Below are 12,925 nucleotides of genomic sequence, written 5' to 3' on the forward strand. Positions count from 1 at the left end.
CGCTGTGCCGTGGAAGAGGCTTTTGCGCCTTTTAAGAGGGAGACAGCGAGGATTGGACTCACGATCAATACCAGCAAAACGAAGTACATGGTCGCTGACAATCAACGTGGGTTCATTAGTGGTGGTGGTAGCGAAATAGTGCTGGATGGTGAAAAATTTGAAGTGGTAGAATAATTTGTGTATCTTGGAACATTAGTGACGTGCGATAATGATGTTACCCGCTAGGTGAAAAGGCGTATTGCAGCTGCAAATAGGGCTTATTACGGACTTCGTAACCAGCTTAAGTCCCGTAGTCTGCAAACGAAAACAAAACTCGCGCTGTATACTACTCTGATTCTTCCGGTGGCTTTATACGGCCATGAGACATGGACGTTCAAGGAGGCTGATCGGAGAGCTCTCGGAGTGTTTGAGCGTAAGGTGCTGCGGACAATACTCGGCGGTAAACAGGAGAACGGTATCTGGCGGCGTCGCATGAATCACGAATTGTACCAGGTGTATAAAGGGCTGGATATTATTAAGCTTATACAACACGGCACTGATTGATGGTTTCTGTAGGTTCTGTCTGTCTATTTGTGATAAGCATTGTTTGATTAATTCCAATATTCAATCTTCTTAATTTGGGCAGACCCTTTGAGGTGATCACCAGATGACGTTATGGAAGGCTCACTGAACTTGAAATTGACTTGAACACTGAACAAATTCTAGATCAGTAGAATGAGAGACAGAAAGTACCAGAAACAGGGTAAGAAATGAAGTGCTTCGTGGGAGTTCCGGATAGCAACGTTAGGGATCAATATTCCATTCAGCATTCGTTTGGGTTACTGGTCAGTAGGGTGGTTCGCCGCGAATTGAGGCATGCTTCGACCTAAGCGTGGTAGGTATAGAAAGCATTGGCGTTTTTTCGCTTTCGATGACTCAACAAAGATGATGCCTTGCACAAACCTCTAAGGTTGGGGAGTTTGGCCGAAATGAAGTGAAATTAACAAATAATGGTCCGCAATAGCTGCGGGCTATAGCGCACAGTGTTCTAATGATTTTTTTTTACATTTTCCGTCTCTTCTACAAAGTTGTCAAACTAGTAAGAATAGTTTTCAACACAACAATCGAGAAGGCTCTTGTCGACAAAAGTTTTCAATGTCAGTAGAAAGATGAAATTTGTGATTTTTAGCATTGAAGAAATTTGCGACTTTTTGGAATTACAAGTGGAAATACCTTTAAAAATATGTATAATTTGAAGGTAAAATTTGTTGTATGTAAGATGGAATTTTACAATGTTCAGCAAAAACGGGTAATTTTGCCTGTTTAACAACTTCGTGGAAGAGACGGAAAATGAGAAAAATCACTATAAAGAGTTCAAATTTTAAAGGGCTTTTTACACAAAACTACTGGGCTACGAAATGGTGAGGCGACATCTGGGAAGGAGCGTCAAACATAGCTCTGGTCATAACTCACAAGCTCCAATACTCACGCTTCCACGGGTCTTTCGATGACAACTGACCGCCAGGGCTGCGTACTTAGCTGGTAGTGTAGCCTGGGCACTGTTGTCCTTCTGACATCAGCTAAAGTGAAAGGATGCGTCCTGAGTTTGACAGTGGGCTCTGTTGAACTTCAATAAAAAGCTACAAGTAACCGCAAGCAGGCCCTATCGAAGGCATTAGCCTAGTCCAGGTGTTGGGTGGGACTTTAAACAAATTTGACCCGACTGATCGAGCGTCTGTTCACCAAGGAGGTGCGGCACCAACAGCGTCTGTTCTGGCATCTAGCGGCTGAGTGCGAAATTCTTTTCCCCGGAAGCTATATCTAAAATATCAGCCCCATCCCGGTGGATAGGGACCTTAGGCCAACAACCTACTGCTCCCGAAACTTAACAAACCGTTTGGGAAACCAACGAAGAAAGATCGAGAACTGATACAGCGGCGACGACTTTTGGCATGAAATAAAGGACACGAATTGGAACATGGGATGTTTAACGTTGAACACCTACTAAGAACACCTGAATGGCGATGTGGCAGACGAAGAACCTGGGAGAACGCGTGCAGGACATAATTTTACCGGCTCCGGATCTCCAGGAAATCCAGGAGGAGATTGGCCGGCTGAAGAACAACAAAGCCCCTGGGGTTGACCAACTACCAGGAGAACTACTCCCGAGCAGCACAAGTCAGACAAAAATGGTTGCAGCAACTTAATTGTGACTGAATCCGGTCACATATAAGTAGCAGTAACTTATGTGGAACATGTGTGCTGCTAGGGCTTAAACACGGTGGTAAGGCACTGGCTAGAGCGCTGCACTGGGTCATTACCAAGATTTGGGGGGAGGAAGTTTTGCCGCAGGAGTGGATGGAAGATGTCGTGTGTCCCATCTACAAAAAGGGCGATAAGCTAGATTGTAGCAACTACCGCGCAATCACATTGCTGAACGCCGCCTACAAGGTACTCTCCCAAATTGTATGCCGTCGACTAGCATCAACTGCAAGGGATTTCGTGGGGCAGTACCAGGCGGGTTTTATGGGCGAACGCTCCACCGTCGAAGACAAAGTACATGATAGGAAGAGGTTCAAGAGACGACAATATTTTTGAAAGACAGGAACACCGTCTTAGACCAGAGGTCGTACAGACTGAACACTTAACACCTAGCATGAGACAACGGACAGGACACATAACAACCAGTGGTCCGGTGGAGAATTTTTCGATCACAAAAAGTTTCCTCCTTACCGGAGCGGGAATCGAACCCACACTCCATAGCCCATGCGTTAAGACGAATGACGTCGCTAACCGCACGGCCACGAAGCCCACCGGAAACCTGTCTGCTGCCATATGAGCCACCACCGCGAGTTTGCATCGGTGGTGACGAAATCGAGGTGGTAGAGGAATTTGTGTACTTGGGCCCACTGGTGACTGCCGAAAATGATACCAGCAGAGAAATTCGGAGACGCATAGTGGCTGGAAATCGTACGTACTTTGGACTCCGCAAGACGCTCCGATCGAATAGAGTTCGCCGCCGTACCAAACTGACAATCTACAAAACGCTCATTAGACCGGTAGTCCTCTACGGACACTAGACCTGGACGATGCTCGTGGAGGACCAACACGCACTCGGAGTTTTCGAAAGGAAAGTGCTGCGTACCATCTATGGTGGGTTGCAGATGGCGGACGGTACGTGGAGGAGGCGAATGAACCACGAGTTGCATCAGCTGTTGGGAGAACCATCCATCGTTCACACCGCGAAAATCGGACGACTGCGGTGGGCCGGGCACGTAGCCAGAATGTCGGACAGTAACCCGGTGAAAATGGTTCTCGACAACGATCCGACGGGAACAAGAAGGCGAGGTGCGCAGCGGGCAAGGTGGATCGATCAGGTGGAAGATGACTTGCGGACCCTCCGTAGACTGCGTGGTTGGCGACGTGTAGCCATGGACCGAGCCGAATGGAGAAGACTCTTATATACCGCACAGGCCACTTCAGCCTTAGTCTGAATAAATAATAATAATGTTTAACGTTAGCTCAGCAAGGTAACTCGTCGTCAGCCGAAAATGGAGACGGAGCCTTCTTGATGTCCGGAATAAACGCAGCGCTGACGTCTGACCATCACCTTTTAATTGGCGAGATCCGATTACGCATTGCTCGGATTCAGCGGCGGGAGAAAAGACTGGGACGGCGATTCAACACACGCCGACTAGAAGATCCAGCTGTGAAGAGATCGTTCATTGAAGAACTTGGAACTCGGGCAGTGGATGTTCCGGAAGGTGGCAGCGTAGAAGAGCAGTGGACGGCCATCAAGAATGCCTTTATCGAAACAAGCGAGAACAACCTGGGTGAGCTGCGCACTCAGCGGAAGGAGTGGATTACGGATGCAACCTGGCGAAAATAGAGGAGCGTAGAGAAGCAAAGGCCGCGATAGAGCGGGCAAGAACCAGAGCAGCCAAGTACGAGTGTTGTCAACGGTATTCGGCTCTAGAAAAGGAAGTTAAACGCTGCTGCAAACGGAACTGGCGATTTTCGCCTCCTCTACTATATCTCACGACGCCTGAGTGGAGCAAGGATGAATCCGAGGATGCCGGTGAGAGATGCGACAGGTCAGTTACTCACCGACCCAACTGATCAGCTGAAAGGTTGGTTCGAGCATTTCGAACAACTTCTTCAAGTTTCGATGCCCGACCAACCATCAACATCTCGACCAAGGGCGTGACGGATTACCCGCGTCAACCCAGGAGGAGATTGAAGCAGCCATCCGTAGCATGAAGTCCAACAAAGCTCGATCGCATTTCAGCAGAGATGCTCAAAACTGACCCCATGCTATCTGCGCAAATGTTGCATCAACTATTCTGCAATATCTTTTATAACTTTTCCGGCGAACTGGATGTAGGGCGTCTTAGTGAAGGTCCCAAAAAAGGGGAACTGGCTGTGTGCGACAGTCGGCGAGGCATCGTGTTACTGTGCAATATTCTCAAAGTTCTGTGCAAAGTTATTGTTAAAGCAAGTAAGGGCACAAACACGGTACGCCACTGTGAAGCACTCAGCTGCGTAGCGACGGCCGTGCGATGTGCAAAAATGCGAAAACCAGCTGATATGTGCGAACCGAGAGATAGGCGATCAGTGATGCGCTCTCGCAGCATCACTGATAGGTAGCGATAGTTAGTTATCTCCCAACCGCCGCCGGTGTTGCTATCGGTCGACCATACGACCTCGTACAGCAATAAAGTTATTTACAGTCCACAATCAAGTGTTTTTCGGTGGAAATAAATTTCGCTAGTGACCGTATCACAAACTGTATCAATTCGCGTTCCGAATAAGTTTCCGCGGGTGCAAACGGGAAGATTCCCAACATTTTGGTCCCGCCGAGCCGGATTTGTCGGGCCCGTTGAGCAATTTCAGTGCGTGAATTGTGTGTGATATCGGCCATCGAGCTACTGCGGACAATATACCGATTGCTAATTGTTCGGTACTTTGTTTTTTTTGGCGCGGAACGCCATCGTAAAAGTGGTTTAATTGACCGGGTAGAGACCCGTGTGTTGAAAAGGAAACTGCTTAGGTGATTCTTTGCCGTCGCCTGTGTGGCCTTTTGGAGTGTTGTGTTTGGTTGCTGCAGACAATCAGAGGATCGGAAGGATTGCTCGCCTTTTGTGGACCAACGTAACCGAGCCCAGGGCCTGGGGTGGACATCTGGAGATCGCCGATACGAGATAAGTAGCCTGTGTGAGAGATTGTGTGGTTGAGGTGTCTGGATTGATTTATTTTGTCACCAGACATAGAAACTCTACTGAGGTAGATTGTTTCATGCTCGTGTGGAGCATAAAATTGCATGCAAGTTGTACATACCCAGTACAGCTCCAGTGGGGAATAAGTTGTGATTCTCCGGTTTTATGATTTATTGCCTTTTGAAGGCACTTGAGATTGCTGGGAAGTGATTATTCACTTTTGACAATTTTTGCCTGTCTTTGTCAATTCGCTCGGTCGCTTGAGGTCTCGGGAGTGAGTTGTGAATTTTGAAGTGAAGTGATTCAAGCAAAATGCCAGTGTCCGATTTACGAGCTCTTGTGAAGCAGGAGCGTCATGCGTGGATTACTATGGAGAACATTGAGGAGTTCTTGGAAACGTATGACGAAGTGCGTGATAAGTGCGTAGTGCAGTTTCGCATGCAGAAACTTGACGAAGTGTACGACAAGTATTGTGAAGTGCGAGTACAAATTGAGGTTCAAACCGACGATCTGGATATACAGGATGCAGCTAAGGATGAATCCGGTGAAAGTAGACCGCAGGACATGGCTGAGGCTCGGAAGAGGGAAAACGAAGAAATCTTTAAAGAGTTCGAGAATAAATATTTCAGGCTGAAGCAGCAGTTATTTTCGAAGACGGTCGGAAACGCTGGAGATGTGTCAGCACGGCAAACGGTGGTCAAGCGTGTCAACCATAACGGATATGTATCCAGAGCTGAAGCTGCCCACTTTCTCTAGCAAGCTTTCTGAATGGATCAACTTCCGGGACAATTTCAAGTCATTGATCCATGACAACAATCAGTTGAATTGCATTGACAAGTTCAACTATCTTCGAACGTCATTGAAGGATGAAGCTCAACTCCAGATCAACCAAATCCAGGTCAGCTCTGCAAACTATGCCCTTGCTTGGACCACTCTGGAGGCCAAATACGAGAATCACAAGCTGATTGCTCAAGAACACTTGAGAGCCATTTTCGCGGTTGCTCCGATGAAGGTGGAAGACTATCAGGGATTGAATCATCTCCTAACGACATTTAGGGTCAATTTGCAGCAGCTGGAGAAGCTAGGAGACATTACCGACAACTGGGGTACGCTACTCGCGTTCATGCTTTCCCAGAAGCTTGATGACGATACGATGCGACACTGGGAAACGCACCACAGTTCGAAGGACATTCCATCGTACAAGCCTATGGTGGAGTTCCTGGAAAAACACTGTGCTATTCTTCAGTCCACGTCAGCGCGAAGGAGCATCGAGTTCAAGAGGCCGGTTAAGAGTCAAGTGGTTCATGCTGCAGTGTCATCTGATGCGATTTGCCAAGTCTGCAACGGTGGATCGCATTCCATTGAGCAGTGTAGACGCTTCGGGAAAATGAAGGTCATCGATAGGAAGATGATCGTGCGGAAGCTTGGATTGTGTCTGCAGTGTCTGCGATCTGGACACTTTGTCATGGATTGTTCGAGGTCTGCTTGTGGCAAATGCGGAGGAAATCATCATTATATGCTTCATCCATACGTCGCTCCGGTGAGCCAGGAGCAAGCTTCAAGCCAACCCTCCTCCCAAGTCCAAACGAAGAGACCTCAAGTCGCGAACCCACCGTCACAGCACTCATATCAGGCCCAAACCCGGAACAATTCACACAACAACCCACAGCCTACACAAACACCAAGTACATCTTCGCAGTATGTACGCTTGATACCTCCCACCAATACTCCTACAATACACCACACTGCTACAACATCCGAAACACACCATCAGTCAAGCATTGCGCTTCTGTCTATCGCTATCGTAAAACTTGGTGATCGTCACGGAAACACCGTATTTGCGCGCGCTTTGCTGGACAACGGTTCACAGATCTGTATTATGTCCGAGTCGTTGTCTCAGAAGTTGAAGTTCCAGCGAGATCGAGAAAATTTGCCTGTGAAAAAAGGTGTGGGTGGTTGTTCGTCTGTCAGCAAGCAAGCAGTGTTAGCTACAATTTCTTCGTGCAATTCGTCGTACGTGTCGTGTGAACTGAAGTTCTATGTGCTGTCGAAGATTACGTCGAACCTGCCGCAGCAAAGCTTCGATATTTCCTCGTGTCATTTACCGGAGGGAATTTCTTTGGCGGATCCAAACTTCAACGAGTCTGGGGCGGTTGACGTGATTTTGGGTGCGGTTATCTTCTACGACCTCCTGTTGGACTCACAGCGAAAGCTCCCTGGTTCGGGATTGATTCTTCGGAACACACAGCTGGGATGGATTGTTGCCGGAAGTATTCCAGATGCCTCTGTGGTCAGCTACAACACGGTAGCATCTGCGCCTGTGACTACGGAAGAACTCCGTGAGGAACTAGCGAGGTTCTGGGAGCTGGAATCATGTCGCACGAAGAGCTGTCTGTCCATCGAGGAGTCTGCATGCGAAGCTATTTTTAAGGAGACAACTACCAGAGATTCAGATGGCAAATTTCGAGTAACGCTGCCGAAGAGAAAGAACATGATCGAGAAGTTGGGAAAATCGAAGCTGATAGCGAAGAAACGTTTCCTGTCAATGGAGAAACGGTTGGACGCCAACACAGAAATGAAGGCGCTATACACAGCTTTCATGCACGAATACTTGCAAATGGGTCACATGCAAGAAGTCGTAAACGGCAGCGAAGATGAAGTTTCTACTCAGGAATATTATATCCCGCACCACCGGATGGTATGGCAAAGCGAGCAGGATCAGCAGCTGCACAAAATATTCTGGAGAAATACGTCCCAGGAGCCATTGCGGACGTTTAAGCTCACCACTGAGACGTATGGTACGTCATCAGCACCCTACCTGGCTACTCGGTGCCTAAACCAGTGTGCCGAAGAAGGAGCGGATCGCTATCCCGTTGGATCTAGGGTGGTCAAACGGAGCTTCTATGTGGATGACATGCTAGCAGGATCGAATACAATCGAAGAAGGCATTCTACTGTGCAAGGAAGTTCTGGAGCTTCTGAAGGGGTCAGGATTCAACCTGAGAAAGTGGAATTCCAACAATTCGCAGATTTTGAGAACGATTCCTTCCCATCTGAGAGACGATCGTGAACTTCTGGACTTGGACGAGAAGACAACTGTCAAGACGCTGGGCATTACCTGGGAGCCAGCTACCGACACGCTATGGATCAAAGTTCCTGATTTGAGGCCAAGTGGGCCAATCACGCACCGTGTGGTGCTATCAGAGATAGCTCGTTTGTTTGATCCATATGGGTTAGTTGGTCCGGTGGTGGTCCAGGGGAAAATATTCCTTCAAGAGTTGTGGAAGGGAAAATACTCGTGGGATGAGCCACTCAGCGAAGAACTTCAGTCACGATGGTTGGAGTTCAAAACCAATCTTCGAGAGTTGGACACGGTATCTGTTCCTCGGTGGATCGGTTTAGGTAAAGATATTATCTCGTGCGAGTTCCATGGATTCAGCGATGCAAGCGATAAGGCGTACGGTGCAGCGGTTTATTTGCGCTGTATGGACCGAAACGGAAATATTACCGTCAACCTGCTGATGGCAAAATCTAAGATTGCGCCATTGGAGGATCTCAGCAGAAGAAAGAAAAGGCAGTCCACGCCCAGGCTGGAGCTATCTGCAGCGCTACTGTTGGCGCACTTGTACGAATATGTCTCAACCAGTATGGCGATTGAAGCGAAGTCATTCTTCTGGATTGATTCTACAATTGTCAAATGCTGGATTTCCTCACACCCGTCAAGCTGGCAAGCTTTCGTGGCCAACCGTGTATCGGAGATACAGCACACCACAAAGGATGGTGCTTGGAACCATGCTCCTGGGTCGAGAATCCTGCGGATATGATTTCGAGAGAAGCAACTTCAGCTCAAATAGCGGACAGTTCCCTGTGGTGGACTGGTCCAGTTTGGTTGAAAATGGATACACAGTATTGGCCAGTAAGCACGCTGGCTCCAGAACAGCAATTCGATTCGGTGACCCTGGAGGAAAGACCGCTACTGTCAGCCGTTCTTCAGATTATGCCTCCGAATGAAATCTTCACGTTGCGATCGACTCTGCTGAATACTATACGCATAACTGCTTGGATCCGTCGGTTCTCGTTCAACTGCAAACCCCGAAACAAATTTCAGCGAAGGTGCGGCATCATAACAGCCGCCGAACACGAAGCAGCATTACTAGTTTTGGTGCAACTCGCCCAATCGGAATGCTTTCCGCTGGAATTGTCTGATCTTGCGTCAAAAAATGAAGTCAGAACAACATCGAAGCTCCGAAACCTCAACCCGATAATGGTTGATGGGACACTATGCGTTGGCGGCCGGCTTGGAAATGCTCCAGTTTCGCGAGGGCGTAGACACCCGATTATCCTGGATAGCCGCCATCCTTTAACGAAGCTAATCGTAATCGACTACCATCACCGACTGCTCCATGCAGGGCCTCAGTTGATGATATCCTGCATACGGGAAAGATTCTGGCCACTGAGTGTGAGAAACTTGGCCAAAAGGGTGACGCATGAATGCGTCAAATGTTTTAGAGCGAAACCAACGGTTCACGAGCAGCTGATGGGAGATTTGCCGATTGAGAGAGTTTCGCCTGCTCCTGCCTTCCAACGGGTGGGAATTGACTACTGTGGACCCTTCGAACTGCAGCCTGCAACGAGGAAAGGCGCTCCTGTGAAATGTTACCTCTGCGTGTTCGTTTGCATGGCGTGCAAAGCCGTACACATCGAGGTAGTTATGGACCTAACTACAGAAGCATTCCTTGCCGCTCTGAGAAGATTCGTCGCCAGACGTGGGAAACCAATCGAAATCTACTGTGACAATGCGACAAATTTCGTTGGAGCACGGAGGCAGCTGAGTGAGTTAGACCGCATGTTTCAGCGACAGCAACTTCAAGAGCAGCTTTGCGCAGAAACCTCAAGAGACTCGATAACGTTCAAATTCATACCGGCCAAGTTACCCAATTTTGGCGGCTTGTGGGAAGCTGCGGTGAAATCGCTGAAGGGCCATATGAAAAGGGTCATTGGTAACAGGATGCTGAAACCTGATGAGATGCACACCGTCGTAGCTCAAATAGAGCCATGCCGCAATTCGAGACCTTTGATTCCGCTTAGCAACGATCCGAACGATTTGGAAGCATTAACTCCAGGCCATTTCCTGGTGTAGCGTCCGTTCACTGCCTGCGATGCCCGAGCCTAGACTTCTGGAGCTACCGGAGAACAGACTCTCCAGGTGGCATATGATGCAGCGGTTCGAATCTTCAGAGTCGCAACAAGTGGACAAAGCACCGGAACAACTTGAACGTCGGAACTATGGTTCTATTGAAAGAGGATAATATTCCACCTCTCAAGTGGCGACTGGGACGCGTGACCGAGATCCATCCAGGGCAAGATGGAAACGTGAGGGTTGTCACCGTTCGCACAAAGGAGGGTCAATATCGCCGGGCAATCTCCAAAATTTGTATTCTGCCCATCAGGGACAACCAGACCGATGAATCAACACGCCAGCAATAAGTATTTTTCGCCCCCGTACGGGGCATCTTAAGGCATCCAGCGATACAAACCGTCGCTACTGCCTGGGGGCAACCCCAAAGTTATGTATATGTCTACTGCAACTCCGGGAACATTCTGATGCGTTCTCCCTTAACAGAATTCACCAAGCCTGGGAGGAACCGTCATCTGTTCCAGAATACGTCATAGCCTCATCATCAATCTACAACAAAGTTATGTACGCCCCCATTTGGGGCAACCGCTGGCATTATAGTGGCAATCCAGCCACATCCGCTGAGGGGGCGATGCGCAAGTTACTTGATACAATTCTCCATTCTTGAATTCGGATCCAAATCGCTGTTTTGTTTTGACAGATGTTGATCAACATCGATTTTCTGATATGCGGTCATCATTAGAATCATTGAAGATCAAATCAGCTAAGTATGGCTCCATTTAGGGCAAAATGGCGGACAGTGACATACCATGTGGGCTATGCCAGGGGCCGCATACCAAGTTACGTTTCGTTAGTATTAAGAAGTATTTCGGAAGCCAATCGATTTCCCTTCTCAGGATCAACAACTCGACACAGATAGCTCTGATCGACGTCCGCCTCGGAGTACCTCGAGTGCAATCCTGGATGAAAGCTGGTTCACTGCAACACGACTTCCACTAAGTATCTCACGCCCCCATTGGGGCACACTTTGGCAAGCGCAGAGAGTTTTCGTCTGTTATCGCCAGGGGGCGACAGCCAAGTTATGTTTCCCATCTTCAGTTTGTGTTCCGGAATCAAGTCGTTTTCTTCTTCGACAGGACACGGAGGAGCGATTCCATCGGCGCAGTGGAAGTGCGTAAACAGCGGTGCTGGCGGAAGTCATCAGGAACAATGGAGATCAGCGAACAAGGACAGGAAGATTAGTAGCAGAAGCCTGACTTGATGGACGGTCAAGCTCACCTCACGGGAGGACAAGAAAGTGATCGAGGTTGAAGTCGTCGAGAGTTGGTCTTGTTGTTTGTTGTTTTTGAACTATTGAAGTAGTTATAATGTAAATTAGTTTTAATTATTTCGAGTAAACTCAAGGCGGCCGGAATGTTAAAGCAAGTAAGGGCACAAACACGGTACGCCACTGTGAAGCACTCAGCTGCGTAGCGACGGCCGTGCGATGTGCAAAAATGCGAAAACCAGCTGATATGTGCGAACCGAGAGATAGGCGATCAGTGATGCGCTCTCGCAGCATCACTGATAGGTAGCGATAGTTAGTTATCTCCCAACCGCCGCCGGTGTTGCTATCGGTCGACCGTACGACCTCGTACAGCAATAAAGTTATTTACAGTCCACAATTAACTGTTTTTCGGTGGAAATAAATTTCGCTAGTGACCGTATCACAAACTGTATCAATTCGCGTTCCGAATAAGTTTCCGCGGGTGCAAACGGGAAGATTCCCAACAGTTATCCTAAATCGGACTCAAGAGAAAATAGATTCGACTCTCCGACGGCAGCAGACAGGATTCCGCCTAGCAAGATCATTTGTGGACCATATTGTCACGCTCTGAATGGTTCTGGAGCAAGTCAACAAATTCCAAGAGTCCTTCTACCTGGTATTCATTGACTATGAAAAAGCATTCAATCGTCTGAACCACGAAAATCTGTGGAACGCCCTTAGACGCAAGGGAGTTCCGGATAAATTCCGGATAAAACCTCATCGAGGCGCAGTACGAAGCTTTTACGTGCAGAGTCCTGCATAACGGAGCTTTGTCTGTCTCCATCCAGGTAGTCGCTACTGCTCCTCATCATAATCGACGAGATCATGATGGGTGCGATTGACCGTCTAACAAACCGTGGACTGCTCTGACAGCCTATTACTATGGAGCATTAAAACGACTTCGACTTGGCTGATGATATTGCTCTACTAGCACAACAGCGCTCTGATAGGCAGTATAAGCTGAACGACCTGATCGAACGCTCCTCAAAAAACATCAACAAGACCAAATCGATGGATGTAAACACAAACAACACCTCCAACTTAACGGTATCTTGGCAGCCAGTTAGAACCATGATCGAAATAGGAGCACGGATCAAAAAGGCTAAGGCTGCTTTTGCGAGTTTACGAAATGTATGGAATTCCAATCAGATCAGTCAACGCACTAAATTTTAAATAATCAACTCTAACGCAAAATCAGTTTTTTTGTTAAATATCTTGGATGTGCATATGCACAGCATATGTTTCGAAATGGACAAATTGATATGAAATTTGCGAAAAAGAATCCACG

At 48.0% G+C, this 12,925-nt stretch overlaps 2 protein-coding genes across 2 annotated transcripts; both read left to right on the top strand.

The window, feature by feature from the left end:
- The first annotated feature begins 5,507 nt into the window (after positions 1 to 5,507).
- Positions 5,508 to 9,018, top strand: LOC134205970 (uncharacterized). The gene is made up of 2 exons (XM_062681667.1): positions 5,508 to 5,918; positions 5,992 to 9,018. The coding sequence occupies exons 1-2, from the start codon at positions 5,508 to 5,510 to the stop codon at positions 9,016 to 9,018; spliced, it is 3,438 nt and encodes a 1,145-aa protein (XP_062537651.1).
- A 71-nt stretch (positions 9,019 to 9,089) lies between these two features.
- Positions 9,090 to 10,334, top strand: LOC134205971 (uncharacterized). Its single transcript, XM_062681668.1, has one exon. The coding sequence runs from the start codon at positions 9,090 to 9,092 to the stop codon at positions 10,332 to 10,334; it is 1,245 nt and encodes a 414-aa protein (XP_062537652.1).
- Positions 10,335 to 12,925: the final 2,591 nt, after the last annotated feature.

The sequence above is a fragment of the Armigeres subalbatus genome, chromosome 1, assembly GCF_024139115.2.
Source record: "Armigeres subalbatus isolate Guangzhou_Male chromosome 1, GZ_Asu_2, whole genome shotgun sequence".
NCBI classification, from domain to species: domain Eukaryota; kingdom Metazoa; phylum Arthropoda; class Insecta; order Diptera; family Culicidae; genus Armigeres; species Armigeres subalbatus.